The sequence below is a fragment of the Patella vulgata genome, chromosome 3, assembly GCF_932274485.2.
Source record: "Patella vulgata chromosome 3, xgPatVulg1.2, whole genome shotgun sequence".
NCBI lineage: Eukaryota > Metazoa > Mollusca > Gastropoda > Patellidae > Patella > Patella vulgata.
The window spans coordinates 43443874-43469348 of record NC_065881.2 but is presented as its reverse complement, the minus strand read 5'-3'; the positions used below and the strand labels follow the sequence as shown (position 1 = coordinate 43469348).

Sequence of the window (25475 nt, the reverse complement as noted above, 5' to 3'; positions counted from 1 at the left end):
ATAGGATAAACCAGCACGCGACAGTTTTCATCAACCCTTCCTTGAAGTTGCGTATCGGACGTGCAGCTCAGTGGTTCTGTTGGGGCGATAAGTTCTTCATCTGTGAACATACTCTCAAAGCATGCCAAGTGTCCATGACTATTTATCATATCACAACCTGCATAGGTATTTGCATTTCAATATCTCCTACTTTTTTTTGAAGAGTATATCATTATATTAAATCATACATAACACTGAACCGCCATACTTCAACTGCTGTAGCTCCTTCGTTTGTAACTAGATATGTAGTTCCCTATCTTAATGCCAATTTATTCTGATATTATCAAATTATTATATTAAATCATACAGTAGACTGAACCGCCATACTTCCTTCCTTTGTAACTAGATATGTAGTCCCCTATCTTAATGTCAAGTTATTCTGATATTATCAAAGCATACAGATGGCTTAGCTGCCAACCTGGTCTACATAACCAGTTAGCTTTTTTTCGCAACTAAACTGACAGTTGATTCCCGATTCTGCTATGAATTTTGAGATCGCTTCATAAATTTTATGACATATTCCGAGGGGCGGTGGGGGCGTACATTGACGTATATTGAAGTTTTTCATCTTCCACCGGTTGTTTATAATTATTATTTACCCCATTACTCAACTAGCTTGGTTGACTGATCACGAGAAAATTCCATATTCGCCCTGAATTTCAAATGGAGCTGTAACAAAAGTTGTTCTCTGTGTTTATAAATGGTGATTACCATAAATATGAATATATCGAATGGCACCATTCGTATTTCTGTGCTTATAGATAATAGTTTGGGATATTAGTCGGTGTAACGGGGTTATCAAAATGACCGGTAAATGTGTCAGTTGCTTGGATCGTCTTCATTTGCCACGTGGCCTATTTTCACAAAGGTAGCTGAATGGATCTACGGCATGATATATCATTTTAAAATTCACTTTAATATTTCCAATCACAAATGTGTAATCTACAACAATGCAAGACGAGAAATGCCAGCTTTTAAAGATGCTTTGATTTATGTAGTGTAGCTTACATGTCAATAATACGGAGTTTATGATTAAAGCAGACATAGGTTAATTGGACGGTCATTAAACATTTGTCAACTAGTGGTGTATATAGGCAGTGATGTAATGTATATATAGATAATGTATATAACTATGTGTAGTCTCTGTGACGTCACCAGCCAATCAACCGGATTAAAGCTGTAATTGAAAATTGAAAAGTGTATTCGGGTGCCTGATACTGATACGGTAATAATGATTTTGATCGGATTAGTGTGAACTTGCCGTAATACGTATATAGTAACCACTGGATATAAATACACACAATTTAAGTTTCTTATTTTATATGCTCTTTAAACCAATCAAATGCACTTCAAATATCAATAAAGCGTTAACCACCCTATAATTTTCGACGTTTACTCTGCCAACATCACAAGTGAAATTATAGGCGCGGCAGACGACTTCATTCCAAAGACTTCTGGCAGGAAACCAAGGAACACAAAACCTTGGTGGTCGCCAGAATGTCAGAAGGCAGTTTACGAAAGAAAAAAGACACTTCGCCTACGAAAACGCCCCTAAAAAGAAGTCAGCCACCAAAATTGAAATACGCTGCAAGAGAAACCATCCAGAAGGCACAAAGTGGGCACTGGATGATATTCTTTAATGCGTTGAATCAAAACACGCAAACAGGTGTCGTCTGGAAGAAACTGAACGCTATGAACGGAAAGCGCAGATCATTCAACATACCAAACCTTGAGAATGGAGATAAGTACCTTACCAACGGCATTGAAAAGACAGATCTACTTGCTAAAACATTTGCAGACGCAAGCAGAAATGAATACCAATCACCAGAATTCTTGAAGAGGAAGGAAATCTTTTACTCACAGCACCCTTCATTAGTAATTGAAAATGGCACGCCTCAGGGGTCGATCATCAGTCCCACTCTCTTCAATATCATGATTAACAACATACAGAAATCGTCCTACCTCGACGCCAGAATTGAGTTAGCAAAATTTGCTGACGACAGTACAATTTGGAGGAGAGGGACAAGCTACTGTAAACTACAAAAAATATGCAAAAGACCTTAAACAAATTCACGACATGGGCAAACGACTGGGGATTCAAAATCTCAGAGAAGAAAACAGACGGCAAACTTGTGAGTGGGGATAGTGGGATGAGCAGAATGACTGTGTATGAACGGGAAAACCATCGAGTTTAAAGACCAAACCAAGTTCCTTGGCGTAATCTTTGACAGAAGACTGACCTGGGCCCGGTTCCTGGAAAATTCTTAAAGTAAGCACAAAGTCATGCTTCACATTTGCTTACGTAAGAAACTTTATAAAATATCGTCTCTAGAAAATTCTCAAGACCGTTCTTTCGTAAGCACAAGTCAAGTATGAGTCTAAGCACATTGTGACTGGTAAACTGAGGCTACGATGTTCTCTAACGTCATAAAAACAATTTTGGTATGCGAATTACGTCATAAATTGGTCGGCTACTTTCCGGCAAATGGTCGATTTAGATGCATATACATGACCCCTATATATACTCTGCCAACATCACAGGTGAAATTATAGGCGCGGCAGACGACTTCATTCCAAAGACTTCTGGCAGGAAACCAAGGAACACAAAACCTTGGTGGTCGCCAGAATGTCAGAAGGCAGTTTACGAAAGAAAAAAGACACTTCGCCTACGAAAACGCCACTAAAAAGAAGTCAGCCACCAAAATTGAAATACGCTGCAAGAGAAACCATCCAGAAGGCACAAAGTGGGCACTGGATGATATTCTTTAATGCGTTGAATCAAAACACGCAAACAGGTGTCGTCTGGAAGAAACTGAACGCTATGAACGGAAAGCGCAGATCATTCAACATACCAAACCTTGAGAATGGAGATAAGTACCTTACCAACGGCAATGAAAAGACAGATCTACTTGCTAAAACATTTGCAGACGCAAGCAGAAATGAATACCAATCACCAGAATTCTTGAAGAGGAAGGAAATATTTTACTCACAGCACCCTTCATTAGTAATTGAAAATGGCACGCCTCAGGGGTCGATCATCAGTCCCACTCTCTTCAATATCATGATTAACGACATACAGAAATCGTCCTACCTCGACGCCAGAATTGAGTTAGCAAAATTTGCTGACGACAGTACAATTTGGAGGAGAGGGACAAGCTACTGTAAACTACAAAAAATATGCAAAAGACCTTAAACAAATTCACATGGGCAAACGACTGGGGATTCAAAATCTCAGAGAAGAAAACAGACGTCAAACTTGGGTTTAGGGATAGTGGGATGAGCAGAATGACTCTGTATGAACGGGAAAACCATCGAGTTTAAAGACCAAACCAAGTTCCTTGGCGTAATCTTTGACAGAAGACTGACCTGGGCCCAGTTCCTAGAAAATTCTTAAAGTAAGCACAAAGTCATGCTTCACCTTTGCTTACGTAAGAAACTTTATAAAATACCGTCTCTCGAAAATTCTCAAGACCGTTCTTTCGTAAGCACAAGTCAAGTATGAGTCTAAGCACATTGTGACTGGTAAACTGAGGCTACGATGTTCTCTAACGTCATAAAAACAATTTTGGTATGCGAATTACGTCATAAATTGGTCGGCTACTTTCCGGCAAATGGTCGATTTAGATGCATATACATGACTCCTATATATAAAATGTGCCACAAGTTAAAAAAAAACCCACAAGCACATGCAAACAGACTGAATAATTGTGAGAGCGCCTGATCTTAAAGCATCCCGTGTTTGTGTTGTTAACTAATTGGTAAATAAATAAAATGGTTTCAGGGCAGAAACGAAATTTTCTATATTCTTCTCGAGAATAATAATTATGTTTCTAAAGGATTTTCTGTCTTTTAATTGTCTTTTTGGTATCAAAAGATGAAGGAAATGCCGTCGAATAACTCTACGGTCAGCCATCTTGATTGAAATAGACGGGCTTTTCAAGGTTGGTAAGCAAGCTGTATACCTTGCTTGGGACTTGTGCTTAGATTGACAATGTTTAAGAACGAAGTTGTGCTTAAGTTTTTTCTTGGAACACATAATAATGTGCTTGTGCCTACACTGAACTCTACTTAAAATCTAAGCACAAGAACGTTCTTAAGAATTTTCTGGTAACACAAAATAAGATAAGTTTAATTAAATGCAAAATCTACTTAAAATCTAAACACAACAACGTGCTTAAGAATTTTCTAGGAATCGGGCCCAGGAAACCGCACATCGACTAGACTGTGAATAGATGCTCCAAAATCATAAGCTTAATGAGAAAAATAACAGGCACTTCGTGGGGAGCCAACAGAGTTACATTAATGATGGTGTATCGTGCTCTAATGCGCTCTGTATTAGATTACGGCTCTTTGGCTTTCATGAACTGTTCGCCAACACTCTTAAAAGCTTGACACCATCCAATACAAAGCTCGGTGTATTGCGAATGGTGTAGGGCTTGGGACTAGGAGAGAAGCATTACTACCGGAAGCCGGGGAGTTACCCCTATACCTGAGAAGAAAGAAACTAGCGACAAGATACTGGGCTAAGATCTCGCAGTTGGGCGAAAGATCCCCAATCTTTGTCAGACTAAAGAAGACAAGATATGTGAGAGATCCTAGAAAGAAAAGCTTCGCCCAGGGTTTCAAGGAAACAGTCATGGAACTGCGGCTGGGGGAGCTCGTAATAAATGAAGGCGACCCACCAGCGATCGCCCCTTGGACACTCACAATACCCCCAGTCAATCTAGAACTACAGAAAAGAGAAACCACCATATTGCTGCACGTGCTTTCTCTCTAGAACACCTGGAAGACAACTGGCCGTCTGATAAATGGGACAATGTCTATACGGATGGCTCATGCAACCCCGAAAGGGACACCAGCTCGTTTGGAATATACCTGCCAAACGGAGAACAGGGAATAAGCAGGAAACTGCCCAACAACTGTTAGGTCTACACTCTCTGAGCAGTCTGGTTTCAATCCAAAATGACACTTCGGACTCAAGACCAGAAGTCATTTTGGAAATCCGGCAGCTGTACCTAGAGAAGGGAAGCAAACTAGAGCTCGTGTGGATTCCATCACACGTGGACATCAGAGGAAACGAGGAGGCAGATCGACTCGCCAACGAAGGTCTCAGGGACACGGCACCACTCCGCGCCATAGAATACAGCACCACGGAAATATACAGTATGGTTAAAAGACAGGTCAATTCAATCTGGGAACTAAAGCTCGTTGAACTTGACACATACATAATTTCCGGCTGGATGACAAGGGTGAAAGAGCAGCTGCCAGTCTTCGTACACCAAGTCATCGTCTGTGAGTGCGGAGAAGAATGTACCACCATGTCCTGGTAGACTACGAGGTATACAAGGAGAGAAGGGGACTAAGAACCTACTCTTTCCGAGACCAGATCTGAAGCTGTAAATATTCGAACTAATTCACGATTTAATGACAACGGTTGGATTAAGTAGAATAGTGAAGTAAGAGGGGGCCACGGTTAGACGGGCTCGGTATCTAAACACTAAATTACATAGGGGACAAATACCAAATTAGCAGGATAGTGAAGTAAGGGAGGGTCACGGTCAGACGGACTCGGCATCTATTTAACACTAATCCGCTAAAAAGACACCAAACCCGCAGAGTAGGATAGTGGAGTAAGCGGAGGCCACGGTAAGACGGACGTGGCACCTAAACACTAAACCCACAAAGATGACATCTACCGATCCAGAGACAAGACGAATGTCCGCATATGTGCTGTCTCTACAGATCAACAACCAAAGAATACGTTTGGGGTTTTTTTTTATTAAATAAAGGGAATGACTTCCATAGCCTAAGGCCGCAAATGGAAAGATTGCAAAATCATATTCTAAAAACAGCAAGAAGCTTCGCCTCTCCTGTCTTGTCTGCTATATCATTTCTGTGGAAGCAGACGTTAAAGTAGTAGTAGTAGTAGTAGTAGTAGTAGTAGTAGAATAATTTTCGAATAACCAACCATAGCGTTTAAGTCCATCATTGTCTGTAAATCGACAAAAATAGCAAACTATGATTCGATTATAGATAAACGAACGTAGCCTAACTTATTTCAAGTAACAGAACCGCGGTGGCTCAGTGAATAATGCACAGACTCACTAATCAGGATTTTGGGGTTCAATCCCAGTGTTTGGATATTCGGTAACACAAATTGGTCCGGACATATAGAGAATCTCCTACCAGTATTTTTTGATATCAAAAAAGACGAGTAGGAGATTTTATTTATCACCCAATCCCTTCTTACATACACAAATAGATAAATATAATTCTTTGCTGTAGATTTCACTTTTACTGAACATTACGGCGTAGTGATACTTCATTTTTTGACAGCAATTCAACCATTGCAAAGTCCTTTATATTGACCCAGTGTTTCCATCAAGGTCAATTGAATAACAATAGTTCATTTTTAATAAAAAAAAAAGTTACTTTTAATAAGAAATGAACTGTTCTTTGAAAATAAAAAAAAGTAGTTCCTTTTCAACTGACCAATCAAATTCATGTAAAGCGATATCTCCTAAGGAGATATCGCAGTAGATTATGAAATATATCACACAAGCGATATCTACTGTAGAATGTATTATTGGGTGATAAAGTGCCTTTTAGTCATTATAGCTTACTATACTATGTACTAATTTACACTAAATAGAGAATATTTTGTATCTAGACATACTTCAAGAGTTCAAAGACCTTTATTTGTTTTCTTATTTAGAATTGAAGGAGAGTGTTTAGGCGTTATATATGATGGGACGAAAAACAAAACCGAAATAACATGTATACGTTGGCGTGTACGTAAAAGAACCCTTGACATTTGGAATTCGAATAAGAGTAGACTGTGACTGGTGCCGCTGTCCGGGCCAAATTTCTCTCATAGCACACTGCATGGCATACAACCATTTTCATTAGCCCAGCATTTCATTGAACTATTCAAGTTCCACCATTTGTAAAATTTACAAAGAAATAATATCTTCTTTCTGGGTTAACGTTTCCGACCGCGTATAATTTCAAATACGTCGGAAATAACTGGAATTTATCGAGGAATGACGCTTGCTATAACCTGACATAAAATAATTGGGTACACGTTACTAACGATTTTATATAAAATAAATATCAGTAATGTCAGGATAATTAAGGCACTGCCACCTAATAAGTGGAAGCATTTTATTAACGCTGAGCCAACTTATGTACCTTGTGAGTTGTTAAGATATTTTTGATTATTAACATATATATATATACATTTTACCTAAATCGACCCATATTTAGAAAAAAAAAACAACTAATATTCAGGTGAGCACCACATCGATTTGAAGGTATATGGTAATGGTTTTATGGGAGATATTGTCAAATTGTTCCTGGAAGCTTTTAATCAAAAACACGAGATTGATAATATTACTACAAACTTAGGTAAGGATGTTTTACAACAGTCCATTTCAAATAAATTAATTACAAATGCAGATTACAATTAACGTAACGCTGCCCTTGTCTGTATTCCGAAATGTCTGATCCATCCCAAGCCTCTTTTTTGTTGAAGGCTGGCGGTCAGGGGTATGCACGAAATATAAAGTCCGGAGAATTTTAACACGCAGATTCCGACCCTGAAATATCGTATATTATTAGCTTACATTTTTGGACAGCTGACTCATCCAAAGATACATCTCCGACATATCTATGACTTCTTTAAGTGGCATTTAGTAATTGAACAGTAACACACAAACACTATTTATGGAATAACAATCACTGGTTTATTAACATGCAACGTTTCGACGATGATACTCTCGTCTTTATCAAGCAAATGATGTAAAACATCAAGTATTTATATACAGTAAAACAGAAGCCATAAATATAGACCTTATATATAACTAGCACTTTATATAGACCTTATATATAACTAGCTAGTTATATATAAGGTCTATATTTATGGCTTCTGTTTTACTGTATATAAATACTTGATGTTTTACATATATATGTTATCATTTGCTTGATAAAGACGAGAGTATCATCGTCGAAACGTTTCATGTTAATAAACCAGTGATTGTTATTCCATAAATAGTGTCTGTGTGATATCTATGACTTATCTATATTTAAAGATGTGTACAAAACAATAAAACTGCCATGTATCGCCACGATCGTGGGTTTTTTCAGACGCTACTTTCAACATGTCTTATACAGGTAAATAATATAAAGCTTTGGGTCAGTGGCAATGGACACAACACCTATCAAAGACATTTTAGACAACGCAGTTGGCAGCTATTTGAACAACATTTTTCTGATTGAAATAACAACCATCTGAGACAGAAAAATAGCTTGGTGATAACCATGTCACCCCCACGCTTGGTGACAAATTAATTTAACTGACATATTTTACTATGAATGCAGTAAGTACATTGACAGTCCTGTAACTTCCGGTCACCATCAGTGTAGCGGAACCTGTGCAGTTTGTCTTAGGGAAATGAATTCATTTGTTAAATTATTTTTATTTCCCATGTCCCTACCAGATATGTATAATTATATCTGCGACTATTCTATCCGTGTCGAATATTATTGTTAGCGTCCCTAAAACGTAAGCCATCCTGTATACCATTGGACACAGAAACCCAAAGATCGACGTTTTATTTGTGTGTTTCGTATTGTAGGATGTCTACCGAGGCCCAGTAAAGTTGATTCTGTGAAAGTGTATATGATGTTTGGTATATATGCTGCTGTTTGGTGTTTATTATATCTACAGGCGTATGGTCTTAGGATGAGACGAGTAATATCAGGTTTTTATTATAGAAAGGTAATACTCATGGCTGATTCATATTATTGGTTCAACAATCCAAAGGTGAAGACAGTGTTGGGTATAAATATTCGGTGGAAGTTTCACTGAAAACTTTTAAAGTGGCTGATCGTCATTTCAGATATTGAATCCCTTGCAAACTGCTATATTGTGAAAGCTGATTCTCCAAAAACGAATATCAGTTCATAAATGGTCCAGATCCCTAATTTCGATTATTATCTCCAAGGAGATGGCAAATTAATTAAAAGTTTCCCAATATTCAGATTCATATGGAGACGATACAAAACAAACCCCAGTGTCACCTAATTGTTGTGTATAGTCTTTCAAATGGTCTTTTTTAAACCGATTAAATCCAAGCCGGATGAAATATTTTTTAAGTTCCCTGAACAGAGAAAGCTGAGCTGACAGTTTTTAACTGAAACGATTTGTTGATTATATCTTTGTGCAAGAAATATTTAGGTTAGCTATTTCTTTGTACATTTAAAACTTCACAGCAAAATTATTTTTAATAACTGAGATTTTGGGTGGAACAAGAATGTTTAACACTGGCCGATTGGTATAAGGAAAGGAATCTACTTTCACAGAGATTGCTCCTACCAGTAAGGTCCCTGTACAGTCGCCCATAGTGTGAGCATTTCGTTGATTTAGAGATGGCTGGTTTGTTGTGACCCCAGCGCAACCTTATCGTTTACAGCATGTCAGATCCTTTTTCGTTTCGTTTTTTATAGTTCAAAATTTCGCTTTACTTCTCTTCACAACACTAGGATCTGGAAGAGTTGTTATATAACAGACGTTCTAGTTGATGTGAAGAATAAGCAAATGAAACTGTCTGTTACGGCGAGTTCTTGGCGTGCTCTGCACGGAACTGTGGGTAAAGCCCTAGAAACGCCAACGCTGATTGATTAATCAATGTCTGGTGTCATAGGGTCAAAAGCCGCTCGTATGACCCCTGACGCCATCCTCCCCCAGTACAACTGGTCAGATCTTCATGTAGTGTAGGCCATCCAAAGTATAAAAAAACGAAACGAAATATAGATCTGTAGTTTAATCAGATTGGTCAGAAATATGAATGTGTCAGCCCCCGCCCCACACACACACTATTGTGGAAGTATGTTAATGATTATATCACGCATTGTCCGTTGCATTATGTTCTCTACAATATTACTTGACTGAATCACAGAAAGTGGCTGACGCTGGTAGAGAAACTTTTAGAAAAAAAAAACAACTTACCAAACATTTGAATGAGAAATCGAAACTTTCCGAATAAGTAAATCGTCCTATCTTCCAATCTGATTTTATGTCCACTCAATATAGATAAATAGGCACCTACAGATATCGTGTACGCTCAACACGTTTTCTACCTCTGCCCCAATCAAAATCATACTTTAACCCTTTGGCGGGGAGCGGGGGGGGGGGTCGTGGAAAGAGATACATTTGTAGAACATATTACTTCTTTTTTTTTGTCTATACCCACGCAAGAATTTAGAAGTAATTGAATTATTTATGTGTTAAGTTATTATAGGTGTAAAATATTTTAAATGTCATTTTATAGTCCCGTATACCCTGTTCTTTGTTTGTTTCATTGGCATTTAGTAATTGAACGTCGCTGTAATTGTATTCCATAGATTTGTGACCTGTATGTTCTTAGTTTGCCCTTTAATAGGTGAACTTAAATATTAATATTTTTTCATGTCACTAATTTCACTGCAGTCTTCTGGAGTTTTTCCGCTTTTATATTATTTTTTTAAATTATTTAAATGTAGAGGGAAAAACGACGCACTTTATATTTATATAATGATATGCTGAAGAAAAGAAATGGTTTTTTACGTCATATGAGACATAAAGTTAGAAAACAAGTCAAAGCTAGAGAATTAAAGGTGCGTAAATAATATTTATTATTGTTTAGATACTTTATATGTACACAAAATGACGTGACTCAATTACCCATGTTTTTATCATCTTAATTGTTAACAAATTTCAAAAGAGACATTTCGCCGAGAAATGAAGTTTTTAATGACATGGAGTTTAACGTCCTACTTTTCTGCGCCAACCGGGTTGATGAAGATTTGATTTGGCCTAGATATTTATTTCTAGTTATATTTAGAATGCCTTATCATTTAGTGTTTAAAATCCAAAATTCAGTATATTTAATTATTTAATTTTGTGTCACAATGTATACCCGACATACGATAAAATTGACAAAATTGTTCACATTCAATATGTGTTTTAATATGTCTTAGAATATCCCTTGTTATCCCCACGCAGTCATTGATTTATCTTAAATAAATATTTTGCCAATTGGCTTCAGAGTGATATCGCTTTACATGAAATAAAATCTATACCAAAAAATTATAATTATCTATTTGTGCGTGTAAGAAAGGGTTGCGTTATAAATAAAGTCTTCTTCTCGTCTATTTGGATACCAAAATAGGAGATTCTCTATCACGCACTGATCAAAATCATGGTCAACATGCTACATGTATGCAGCTTTTAAAAATCTTATTATTCGACTTTAGCAATCATTATAACTATTAGCTGTCAGAAAATCTATTAGTCATAAAACATAACCATCCTCCAAAAACATTACAATTATTTCTAGGTATTCCTGCCGTTAAGAGAAATAGGTGTTTTATTTGATAGACATTTAATACGTTTCTGCTACTCGTATATAATAAATAATGTTCATGTCTCGAGGATGTAAACATCCTTATTTATGAAATCATCCCATTCAAAAATATAATTATACTAAACCTTGTCGGCTTATTATTAAAGCGGTATTAGGTAAGAATCGACAAAGAGCTGACAGTTCTCGCTATAATAGTTAAAATAGTAGATAATGAAAAGAGAATATGCTGAAAATTTCAGTCAAATTACTTCACTCTGAGTCTAGATATCGGCGATACAATTACAGCCTAGCCTCGATTGTTATTACTATCGTTGTTACGATAGATAATAAACAAAGTTTCGATTATTCATTTTTACGGTAACCACATCTACCACAAAACGTATTTAAATCTACTTATCTCGCAGTCATCCGATGGCATCTTGATAATTTAATTGATGTCTAAGTAATAGTTTATATAACATTTCAGCCCTAAAGAAAGACCTGCAATAGGCAGATTTAGCTCTTGCATAATGCCTGTTTAATATGTTTTATGTTCAGAAATTTCAACCATGCAAATTATAACGATTTGTTTACCTAAACATGTTTTAAACGACGTTTATTTGATATCTTTTGAATTTAAGGTCATTTTACATTTTATCGGATCTAAACGAACCATTGGTATGAATTTCCACTTTCGAAAAGCAAAGACCAATTTTTTAAGATTATCATTATGACGTTTTCTGACGTTTTTTTGTTTTTTTTATCAACAACTAATTTTGGAGTACTTTTGTCATTTTTTTTTAAGTCTTGAAAAATAATTAAAAGATATCTTTAAAAAATAGCGAAAAAATGTAAAATAGTCAGGAAACGTATTCCCATTTTACAATACACTTGTATTAATGAGCTCTAACATACCTAACACGAAGAACACGATATAATACAGACAATTCTAAATGTCAAAGTGAGTGGCAAGGCGCGTCCCAATGCCATAATGGCATAAAAAAAAATTGAGGGTTGAAGTACTAGAAGAAACTAAACTAAGAGTCAAAAAGAATACATTTAAATATCAGTTAATGAACCTACCCGATTACCTTTCTCACACAAATAAACCCAGTTACAAATGGTATCGGGTGTTCCGGAAAGGATGGGCATAGCTCGCCTAGTGCATGACAAATGACGCATATTGAAACTAGACCAAAATAGATGCGCATCTTGGCGAAAGAAATGTCCAAGAACATGCACAGGTAGGGGATCTTGCACCCTTCTCTGTTTAAATGTTGATTAAGGCCCACGTTACGGTGCTATAGATCTCTATTGGGTAGATGTAAGGCTTAGAACTATTAACCTCGCATTGGGAGTCACGCCATTTGATTTCATTTAACCTAAAGAAGAAAGACTATTTGTTTTTATCGTAAATAACCTTTTATGTGTATTATATGTTATGTAACCTTCGATTTTATTTATAAAATTTATAATTTCTTGACTGCCATACATCTGACTTTGTGCAGATACCAGAAATAATGACGGTTTCGATCTGAAATTAACCATACTTATATTTACTGAAATCAACCATATTTATATCTACACAGTTAAAAATAATAAGATAGTTTAAACCAATTCGGGTGGAAACTAGTTGCCACCTGAATAGGGGTAACTCCTAGCCTTTAGTGGTGTAAACCGATAACACCCAACTGGTGTAGAACATTACACCAGTTCAGGTTGCCACTCACAGTAGTGTAACTTGCCTGATGCACCGAGACTGTAATGTTACACTTAAATAGTTTACACCCGTGGGTGTAGATTAAGCATTACCCTTCAAGGATGTTTTGTAAATTACACTTCCATTTTAAATATTAGACCAACGCGGGTGAAATTTGTTTTGTTGGATATTTATTTCAAGCCACCGACTTTTAAGTTCAGAAAACTTGAAATTGGCTATCGGTCTCTATGATAATTAGTATAGGGCGTTTAGCCCGACCCAGATTATACATATAGACCGTCATTTTACAACGACACTAAATTGACACATACCCATCAGACTGATTCAAATTCAACTGGTGTTGGGCAATTAGACAATCTGTATTAATTTACAATGAATATAAATCATGAGGAAAAATCAATACACATATTCTTACAACTAATATGGTTTATTCAATTATGCACCTCACCTGAATTAAGAATTATTAATTAAGATATTGTACTTGGTAATATTTTAGAACATTTACACATCGTTAAGTGTATACACGCTAAAATAATCTATACTTTACACGTTATGAGTAAACACTCTAAAATGAGTTATAGTTGTGTTACTAGTGCAATTAACGCCATATTTTACAAAAAAATGCAAATTGGTGTAAAAATTGACACCTTATTCGGAGGAATGTTTCCCTAAAATAATTAAACCTGTTGGTGTAAATACAATAAAACGCTTGTAGATGGGTAGCTCATCCCAAACATCCTTTATCGGCTACAATTACACCTATCCTGGTGCTCAGTACTCATGAATATCGATTATAGGTTTTAATTACACCCATTTTTAACAGTGTACTGAAACCCACCACACTTATATTTACTGAAATCAACCACACTATATTTACTGAAATCAACCACATATTTACTGAAATCAACCACACTTATATTTACTGAAATCAACCACACTTATATTTGCTGACCTCTGATGAATTCTTTTTATTTCAGAGAAAAACGAGCTTAGTCGTTTCCTTAAGAAGAGAGTTTCCTATCATTTGTTGTTTTCTCATACTGTTTGGTAGTTCAAAAGATACTTGTCTAATATGTGAGGATACAGAAGGGAGAGGCTTCTATAAATGTACCACTTCAGGGTGTAATTTTGGATATTGTCAGGAATGTTGGATTGATATTAAGGTAACTATGTGTTTATTTGTTAAATTAAACTGCTTTATTCCATTTGCAAGATTCTTAAAGCTATACTTGGGCTAGTTTTATGTTGATTATTTTGGTCATACATAAGAACCTTGTCAAAGTTCAAAATATTTGTTCGACCATTAAACGCAGAGTGTTCACCATAATTTAACTTTAAAACGTGTTTGGCTATCTGTCTGTCTTTTCGTCCAATCGTCGGTCCGTCTTTCACATCCTTTGGGACATGGTGACTCTGCTTTTGTGGTAAGAATGATCAAACTTTGTGTAAACATATATGTTCATAGGCGTACGAGCCAAGGGGGAAGAGGGGGCGGAAAGAGGGTGGGGAGGGGAGCTGCCCCCTAACTTTCGGGCAATCTGACTTTTCGGGTCGACGGGTAAAGTGTAAAAAAAATTTATTTCATCTAGTTGGCAAAATAAACTGCCAGAAATCTAATAGAACACTGATTTACTTTTCTTTTAATTGAATACCACGAATTGATACTGAATTGACTATGGATTAAAACATTTTGTCTGGAGCCACTCCTTTTTTCGGACATCGATTATTATTAAATTTTGTAAATGCAGCTGCAACATTGTGATTGGGTGGTTGGAATTCAGGTCGGCATAGAGTGGGATTTCGGTTAAAACTATTACAGAACTTTATAGTTGCTTAACAAAGTGGGTAGAGAAGCAGAAAAACGCATTTTCGGTAGTTAAATTTTCAAAATTTTCTCCGGGTGGGCGAAGCCCCCATACCCCTAGGAGACTGATTGGTTGTTGGGGATTCAGGTCAGCCACCAAAGGTATATTTTGGACCACATTGAAGATGCTGTATTCACAGACTGAAATAGCAGGCAAACGCGTTTGCAGCAGTTAAATTTTCAAAATTTTCTCCCGACGGTCCCATCTCCGTCCACTGTAAACGATTGATTGGAATTCGAGTCATGCTAATTAGACCACTTTGAATTTGCGTTTGCGGCCGTCAAATTTTCCAAACTATTCTTGGGGGCCCCTACACGGTAAGCTCCGCTCCTCCGCTCTCGCGGAAGACCGGCGCCGCCGTCTGTAACCCGAAATATTTTCGGGCATTTTCGGATTCTGCCCCCCTAACTGTCATCGAAACCGTTCGCCTGTGTGTTCATTAGGTGAATGTCATGGCTCGACGATAAACATTCTGTAATTAGGACATAGCTGAGGTTATAACTATGTGCATGTACTTGATATAATGGCAATACTGAATATTACGCTAATTAATACATATTAATACATATTTTGTGTGTTAATTTAATAGGAGAAATGTTACGCCTGTATGAAAGGGGAAGATGATGATAATTCGGAGTCGGGGTCAAGTAGTGAAGACAGTGACGTAAGCGATGCAGACTGAACAAACTGCACCATTATATCTGGTGTACAGATTGATGACGTACGTTCAGGTTCATTAACCTCTCCATGCTCTTTTTGTAATGTGCAAAAATGTCCATCAAATATAGTTCATATATTCAAATGGCAATTTGAAACGGAGATAAAACCGTCCTAACCATTACGACTTTTCTATCTACGTGGAGGAATGCGGAAGTATATGAAAACATAGCGTTGTCAGGCAACGGATATACGACGTGTGACTTTCAATTTGTCAGGGTCGGGAACAATTACTACGGTACGAATTACTACGGTACGAATGAAAACACCCTGACCTTTAGAGCTTTTACAACATCATCAAATAGGAAAAAGCGTTGCAGGATTCTAAAAGTTGATAGGCCGAACAATCCCAGCAAGTGTTTACAAGGTTTTGGTGACAAGCCCAAAAACTCGGCCTATGAAAATTATCATTTCGATAAGGATCTTTCTTAGAACAAACAAAACACTCCCAGCAAGTTTGAATGTTTTTTCGACAGCTATGGCCTGTAGAGTGTTTACAAGGGCCAACCCTTGTAGGAAGGACAATAAAATTGATGCGTTACAGGGTTCTGTCTAAGAATTGTGACCTCAAGGTATTCTAAACGGTTTTGGCGACAAGGGCAATAACTCTATGCACAACTATTTATTTTCATTTTACTATTTCAACAGAATAACAAGTTTGAAAATAAAGGAGCGTTTACAACAAATGTGAAAAGACAGACAGACGGGCATGGTACTGATCATAGACTCCCAGATTAAATATGGGCGTAAAAAAAAAATTATAAAAATAACATCCAAAGGGTACACTTAAATAATATATTACGATAAAAATGTACATATATATAAGTATATAATAATAATGTATAAAAACATTGTTTTAAAGGATAACAAAGCCGATTTCGGAAAAAATGGAACTACTGTTTATACTGTGTTAATAATAATATTTACATATAAGCAACGAAATGAATGATTACAAAAAAAGAACACACAAAGTGGTTTTTATTCTTCTGTTTGTAGCTGAAATTAATGTTTGACACCCCATCGCCGAAAAACAGGTACGATAGGCGATGGTTCCAACACCGTGAGTGAATATTTACATTATGGTCAATGAATGGTTTATATTCTTTTTCTTATTTTTTTTTTCAACACGATGATGTAGCCTACAAGCAATGTTCCTTTCCAAATATCAAATGTTTAACTGTTTAAAACAACCCCCTTTGTCCTTGTTTACTTAATTTTGACATTTTTCAACATAAATTAATAAGATCAACTTTTTATATTTATGATTTCACCTGACAAAATTGTGACGTTAACTATCTATATGTCTAGAAAGAAAAATAGCTATATTTAGTGTGTCAAATTTTGTATTTTATATACAATTTATATAATACTTAATAATTTATTGCACACCACAAGCTTTAGAGCATGTAGAACAGTAGTTTAAATTAAAACTTCAAAAAACACCCGTAAATGAGGTCTATTTTTGACCACGAAATGTTGCCTGTGTATGGACCAGTTTATTGCTTATATAAAAAAAATTAATGATAAGTAGGCCTTTAGTTGGTTCCAGTCTGCACTCGTTGAAAAGCAATACTTATTTACAATACTCTAATACTGTTTTGTATTGCAGGAGATTTCAGTATGTAAAACTAGTTAATTCTGTCTGGAAGGCTCTTCGAAACCTTTATTTATAGTCTTAGTTTTGTAAGTAGTGGGGGCAAAATAAAGAAGCAGTGGGTCAATACCGATGATCTTTTCGAGAGAAAATCACACGCTTTTGTTAATAGTTGAGAAAGGGAAAGATTCATATTAAGGTAGACATCAAACTGGTAACAAAATGTGTAGGGCGTTCGCATCCCAAAACAACGAATACCAATTAGAATGAGATTATAATGATTCTGTGTTGAACCAACACATATTTGAGAAGTTTGACACGCTGTTCATCTTTCGAGTAATCAAAAGATAACTATATAAACTACTTACTCCAACTAGACGATATGCTTGAATCATAATTTAGAAAGATTTGGTAGTACAAACTACAACAAAAGACAAACATTTTTCGTTGTTTTATGCACAGCGTGGGTTATGATGCTTTTTAAATATTTTGACTTATGTTCGATCGCTGGTGAAAGTTACGCTTATTTCGAAATCTCCAGGTATGTCTGCATTCAAAAATTCACGCGCGCCCTAAGCCCCAGTGCTTCAGATTTAAAAAAAATAACCTGTGCTGAAGACAGGTCCCTTAACTATCTGTCTATAATTGACACGCATGGTCAGTTGCATTTTCCCGTTGTTCTATTTGCATCGCTTTCCGAAGAATAATAGAATTCTGAAGGTTTCTAAACCGGGTAACAGATTAAGCTGAATCTTCCAGACTGTGTGGCGTTTAATTTGCGCACTTATAAACGACACATTGAAAACTTGAACCTCCCATTTAAAGTAGCATGAGCAGACAATATTTTATTTACCGGTACTTCAATATCGTCGCACTTCAAACTGTCTGTAGACCATCAAACCAATTAGAATAATACATGCAAACTAACGAGGCATTCATTATTTGGCGGAAGTGGATCCAGTTTCAGTGGATTCCACACTGCGTAGCAAAACACACCTCACATATTTTTGCTCCGGATTTGTATGTTGGTAACTTTTATTCGGTTTCATTATTTCGCAAACCTACAATCACAGTAACCAGCTGGGCAGTATCCCAAACGACAATTATTATAACAGTAGACATCGGACACACCCGCTCTAATAGATAGGCACAGTATTCTTGGCACGGGCGTTGTTGTCACAGGAGGTTTCTCTCTACAGACACAGTAGCAGAAATACGGTGGGCAGAATTTTCTACGACAATTATCATTACACCAAGTGTCAGTCACAGAACTATAAATACTATAACATTTCAAGGTCTGTGTTGTGGGAGAACATGTCAATGGGGTATTTGGTATAATAGGACGAGGTGTTGTTGTTGGGATCGGGGTTGTTGTTTTGGGAGATGGGGTTGTTGGTGGCGAATTTCTAGATGTTACAGGGGTTGGAATGATTGATTGTACTGGTGCAGGATTTGAAACAACTGGTGTCACTGACACTGTGATCGCCACAGTTTCTGTAACAGTCACCATCATGGTAGAAACTGGTATAGATGGTGTTAGACAAACAGTAGTTGTGTGTGTACTCGCCGTCTTTACACCATTTTCAAATATCACAACATATTGAGCTTTCAACCTTTTAACAAGGCTCAGTAGATTATTCAAAAATTCATATGACAAATTTAATGTCTGATCCACTGGCTTCGGGGTCATGCTTACTTCAACTTGGAAGCTGGCTGTCTGCGAAGAACCACCAGTTACTGTAAACATGTCTAAACCGGTTGCTCTATGGATTGTTGAAAGTGTAGTTGCTTCAGGTATCGTTGATGTATATGAACGAGTGGGAGTATCTACAGTATCGGTTTGTAAACTAGTCGATAACTTTATTGTTGATTCGTCTATTAAAGCACTAGATGGTAGTATATCCGATACTCTGCTGGATGTGGAAAGTGTGGTTGCTTCGGATGTGGGAGATGGGTATAAGTGAGTAGAACTATATATAGTATCAGTTTGTAAACTAGTCGATTCGACAATTAAATCACTGCTGGATGTTATAGACTCCCGTATTGTTGTTGTTGGTTCGGTTATACAAGAACTTACAGTAACAGTTGCAACCGAACTTAAATTTGAGCATACACATGGTTCGATAGATATAGATGATGAACTAGGCAGACTTGGGGTGACATTGTATAACGGTAAAGTACTTATTGGTATAGAAGAACTGCTACTGAATAGTATTTGTGGTTGGGTGCTTGATGCTATTGGAGTGTTGCTATCTTGACTCGTCGAGGATGGTATATATGACACATCTCTTTCTATTGATACGTCAGCACAATTATAGAACTGCTCTTGTTGACCACAACCTAAACAACCACAACCACTTGATGCTTCAGGTGATCTGTAACCTAGAAAATTAAAGTATTAATACTATAGATAGACATCATCACACCATGTTCCTAACGGTTGAAATAATCTGACTGGCAAGTCAAATATTCACATATTGCTGATTGTCAACTTGGTATACGTTTGCAAATTGCATGTTAATTCATCAACAAATTATGCGTATGTTCAGCTTGCTAACATGATTTGCGATTATCCATGGGCGGTTGTATTTCGCTTAAGGATCAAGACTTTTTGACAAATCGACGACAGGATGAGAAATAGTTTGTGGGGTTTTTTAAGGGCTTCATTGGGCGCGTATCCATTGTATCTTGCCAACCTCTACAACAATTTCCTATCTATCACAAAGCCAGGTGATATTTTAATATGCGATTGTGTTATCTATGGTGATCAAATCGTTAGCTTCAGTTCACCATTTTTCTCTCGGAATAAAAGGCTGGACTGTAGTGTCAATATGTCGAAAACATTTCTACACCAGTAGTGATTTATTGAAATACACCACAATATCAAGTGTACTCTCATTAGTTAAATTATAAGATTTTTTTTATGTGTCTACCTGTATTGTATTTAAACTGCATAATACATCGAGTACAGAATAAATCCGGGGGTAGTTTCACATTTAGTTGAAAAGTTTGTCCGCCAGATCCAGGGTAAAATTGCGTTGCAAAATCACTCTCTTGTATCTGTAACAAATTCCTATTGAGACATTCTTGAGTCACAGCCTGATCTTCAGGTGGTTCACAAATTCGAAACTCAAAATATCCTAAGGATTGTTGGTTTGTCCTGACGATTGTTACCGGAATAGTAGCACCTTGCAAATATTTAGAAGCGATAATATTTTGAGCATATCGTCCACCAAATTCATTTTCTCTAACTCCATCACATGGATCACCACACACACCACAACACCCACCATTTTGAATCCATTGCCTCTAAAGAAAAGATGGGTACATTGAAATGTGATATTGAAGTTTATTTAAAGATCAAGAAAACTAAAAAATATAGATATTGATAAAATGACATTTGAAATCAATTTTGAGCAATAATAAATATGAACGTTGTTGACTTTATCAAAGTCGAAGTGAAAAGACATCAATATATTTAATTGTGGTTATTGCTCCTGGCGATAAGATGTCATTGATTTATTTAATGTTAAGATTTATAGCTTTAACCACGTATAATATGGAATAAATAGCAACGATATACAGAATCATCCGATCATACATGGTTCCCAATAAATTATAGATGCCACGTGAGGAGCATGATATAAATGTCATATTTCAGGTCCTTTAATATAATTATGCGTGTTTAAAGGGCGTATGGGTTTATTCTTTGGAACCTAAAATACGAAAATGGCTCTAAAAGTGATTTATATTCATTTTTTAAATAGTTTACTGTGATTTTTTAATCAATTATATTCGGTGAAATACGTGAACAGTCCAATTGAATGGTAGTTGTAAACGCTTGCTTAGTTCATTCTACGGGTTTTTGGTTGTTTTTTTATTTTGTTTTTTTTTTTCAATTATTATAATTTTGTCGTTTGTGAATCAGCCATAACTAATTACTTCTGCCTTGTCTTATAGGATATGTTTTTCTTTCTTCATTACAAATGGCTCCCGAAACCCTAGAATACACGACTCCTGTACTAGTTTTAAAATATTCATTATGTCTTAAATATTGGATATTAGTATCTCATATATTCACGGCAAGATAAAAACACGAATATTGATTGAAATAGACAAATATTGAATTTAAATTCGTGTTTTTAATTTCGAATTTTATGGCATATATTGAGTTAAAGGTTTACCTCCTTTAAGGATGGTAAAGCTATTACAGTTTAAACATAGTTTTTTTCTTTTTTGTGTGATAAATGGCTATAATAAAATAATAATACAAGTATTCACATTGTACTTTAAAGTTTTACAGAGTTTTTATGACAAAAGGAGTCTCGATTTGCTCAAAAAGATACATCTATAGTACATAACCATGAACTATATGGGCTAATAAAAATAGTTTTCGATTGAAATATGGTTTAATTGGTGCATACATCAAGATTAGACAGAGACCTGCTATGGAATGATAAAATGAAATTCCAAAGCACAGCCAAAATGTATAGGTTATCATCCCATGGTGATCAGAAGAAACAGGTTATCCCATGGTAACCTGATCAGAGAGTTAATCCATAGTAACCTTAAGCCAAGCAATAGAACACGACTTTCATCTAAAGCGATATAGTGCTGCATGTTAATAAGAAGCACGGAAGGCTTTAAAACAGGATAATTAGACGCTCATACTTAGTTAAAATTAAGCTAAACATGACGTGACCATCTATAACTACGCTAATGAAAATATCAATAAAAGAAATATATTCCTTGATAATCTGTATAAACATGATGAAAACTTTCTGACTTTCCTATAGATTAACTTCTGATTAAGATTCAGTTGGGTAATGATAATTCAGGCTGAAATTTTAGTGTTGGAATTTGTCAGTTGAAAACCAAAACAAGACCGATTTAGGGAACCTGGGAAATTGATGAAAACGTTTATGGTTGTCGATTTTCCTTCCAAAAAATAGGGTCGATCGGGTAACTGTAAACAAAAGTCTCTTGGCCCTTTTTGTGCCTTTAGTCAAAATATCAGTAGCCTATCGATTGAAGACGGTCAACCTTCCTGGGAAATTAGGTGTAGGATAAAGCACGAGACTGAGGTTATGCTGGGGAAAGAAAGACTGAAGAAAACAACCCGAGAAAAAGAAAAACCGAGGCCGATAGGCCGAGGTTTTTCTTTTGAGGGTTTTTTCTGAAGTCTTTCTTCCCCAGCATAACCGAAGTCGAGGACTTTATCTTGCTTATAAACCGTTTATGTTTACATGTAAAGTGAAAATATAAGTAAAATACGAGTATAATCTGGAAAATTAAATTACGTATGTTCGGGTATACTTCAACGCCAATATTATATTGGGTGTAAATATGTTGGCAGTATAAATATATATTTTTGATTTTTTAATAAAATGTAATAAACATTTTGTTAGAAGGGCAATAATAACACTAAATCTAAATAGAATATTCCCTGTGTCATGTCGTCTGCAGTAATGTTAAATATACATCAAATTGTTGATTGGTTCAATTTTGCACGTGCAAATCACGGCCGACCTTTTCATTAGTTTGGCTGGCGTACGCACTGTTCACAATATTATTTGAATCGCGAATGGTTGCATAACGCTTGTTAATAGGTAATTCTTGATTTAAATTCAAAGAATTTGTTATGATGTCAAATGTTTTCTGAAGAAGACAAAGAATTGTTGTTGCAGACTGTAATAGCTGGGCCTAACAAGAAAGACGAGCATGAAAATACCAAAACAAACAGATATTTGAGATATGGAAACGTGGTGTTTTTGGGAGTGATACACCGGCTGTTTTGCTTGACACTATCTTCTATCTTACTGCCAATACTGGTAAGATTATCTTCTAAAAACTAAAATTTAAAATAGAGGGTTAATACTCGAAACGAATGATAATTTTCCTTTCATGAATTTTTACATACGTGTATATTGATTGTTCTGTATTTTAGACGAATCGATTCAAAATGAATGGTGTGTGGGGGGGGGGGGGGGAATTCAAAGGAGAACTAACTTCAAATACAATATTTTGATAAATTTTTCAGGTCTGCATTTTTTACTAAGATTTACCGTTATAGGTTTATAATTCACGATAATCTATAATTTATAATTGACTTTTCTTCATTAACATATCATTTTTATTAAAAAGGAAGTGCAATTCGTTTACAGAACCAACCCATGGATCACTTTTTCGGTGTATTCTAGGCGTTGTTAGACATCGTTCATGTTTAATAAGTTAGTTGTCATATCGTGATGAGCATCAACAAGCCTTGCGTACGTAGGTATCATAAATGTCATCACGCTGACTAAGTTTTATAAATTAAAAGGTGTTGTCCAATTTAATTTTTACTTTCAAACTGAAATAACAAAGCGAGCACAAGGCGTGAAACGTACAACGAGTGGTCCGGGCGGATTCCCTCGGACAATTTCTAAAGCTAGAAGCCCGGAAATGCCATTTCCAGTGATCTGAGACAAGAATCCGGATCAACCCTGGAAACGAGGGAGGTATCAGTTGAAAGGAACTGGGAGGGCCCATCGCCAAATTAATGTCTTTTTGTGGTTATTTCTGATACTTCTAAACTTGGAGATTTGATGAAAGGCAACTGTTACTAGCTACGTTTTACCCAATGACCAGTGACGTGCAGAGAGGGGAACAGAGTAGAGGGTGTAACAGCCTCGGGTATCCATTTCATGGGGCGTCCAATCAAAGAGTGATGACATTAAATTGTTTTTTTTGAAATTATCGCGTTTAACTTGGCCCAGATTAATTTTGATTTAAAGGTTATTTCAAGTGTTTTGGCATATTTAAAATGTCTTTTTTCAAAAATTTTATTCAATAAGATTAGGACTGGGGAACAGGTTATAGACCTATATCACCCCTCTCCTTTCAACAAAACAATATAATTACAATTAGTTTACTTAAATACATGTATATAGTCGAAACTATTCATATTGTGTTATTAATTAATAAAATTATCAAAGGATACAATGATATTTTTTATTAATAAAAAGGTTTTTTGATATATATAATGTTTGATCTTGGTTTAAGGCCTGAAAGTGAACAAATATGTAAACAGACGCTAGTGATGGTAATGATAATGGACGATTACAGTACTTAAAATCTATTACTTAATTCTAAAAAGTTTTGTACCTCAGAAAATATTAATTGATTTTGTTCAAGTGAAATGTCCGTAGAGCCATACAATAGAAATTTTGTGTTCATGCAGAAAGTGATAATGATCTTCAAAATTGTGAAATGTCCGTAGAGCTACACAATAGAAATTTTGTATTGATGCAGAAAGTGATAATGGTCTTCAAAATTGTCCACATCGGCAGGTTGGGAGAGTCGGTTATGGGTCACTGTTTGATAAACGAAGTCTTAAATGGATGATTTGAACTTTTCTTTTACCAATATCGTAATAAGAAGGTACAAGTGATCATGTTTTGAGAGTCTTTGTTTAAAAGTGAATTACGTATCTGAATTACGTATAAGAAACATCTAGATTATTCAAAAGTCGCGGAGTTGAAGGAAAGAAAGAATTATAAAATAGGTATGGAAGGTTTTGACCGTTTCTTGATGAATATTTACTTTGTTTTGTTTAAATTGTCATAAAGGGAATCAGGGGTTAAGTGGTTTATTATTTTATATAGAAATATCAACTTGTGTCTTTCACGACGTTGTTTTAGAGGTAATATACCGACTTCTTTATATAGTAAATCATGGCTAGTTCCCTTCACAGCGCCACATAGTGTGCGTAAAGCATCTAATTGCAATTGCTCTAACTGGTTAGCTAAATATTCCGTGCACCTATACCACATAATGTCAGCATTGTCAAAGTGTGGTAAAATATAGGAAGTATATATTGTTTTGGGTGATTTCCTGTCTAGTCGGTACTTAAGTGATCTTAAGCAGTTGATAAATTTTGAAACTTTATTACAAAGATTTCCTATGTGTACGTTCCATTTAAGATTATTTTGAAAAATAAGCCCCAAATGCTTGTGATGAGATACTCCATTTATTTTAACCGTGTTCATGAAAATAGGCATCGAATCGCGCTTAGATGTGGTTGATATTGTTAATGTTTCAGTTTTACCAGGATTAAAGGAAACTAGCCATGTTTTAGCCAATGTGTGTATTCTCTCAATATATCTGAATTTAAA

General features: G+C 35.9%; 2 protein-coding genes across 2 annotated transcripts in view; one reads left to right on the top strand and one right to left on the bottom strand.

Annotated features, from left to right (window-relative positions):
• Positions 1-14905, top strand: part of LOC126815225 (E3 ubiquitin-protein ligase DCST1) — a 39195-nt gene extending 24290 nt beyond the window's left edge. The window contains exons 12-16 of the mRNA XM_056099257.1: positions 7330-7446; positions 8676-8818; positions 10582-10697; positions 14123-14289; positions 14892-14905. Of these exons, the coding sequence (XP_055955232.1) occupies positions 7330-7446; positions 8676-8818; positions 10582-10697; positions 14123-14289; positions 14892-14905 (557 nt within the window). The remainder of the gene's footprint in view (positions 1-7329; positions 7447-8675; positions 8819-10581; positions 10698-14122; positions 14290-14891) is intronic.
• Positions 14906-17717: 2812 nt separating this feature from the next.
• LOC126815226 (uncharacterized) lies at positions 17718-21541 on the bottom strand. The gene is made up of 4 exons (XM_056099256.1): positions 21531-21541; positions 20253-20626; positions 19525-19701; positions 17718-17740 (listed from the first exon to the last, which is right to left on the bottom strand). The coding sequence occupies exons 1-4, from the start codon at positions 21539-21541 to the stop codon at positions 17718-17720; spliced, it is 585 nt and encodes a 194-aa protein (XP_055955231.1).
• Positions 21542-25475: the final 3934 nt, after the last annotated feature.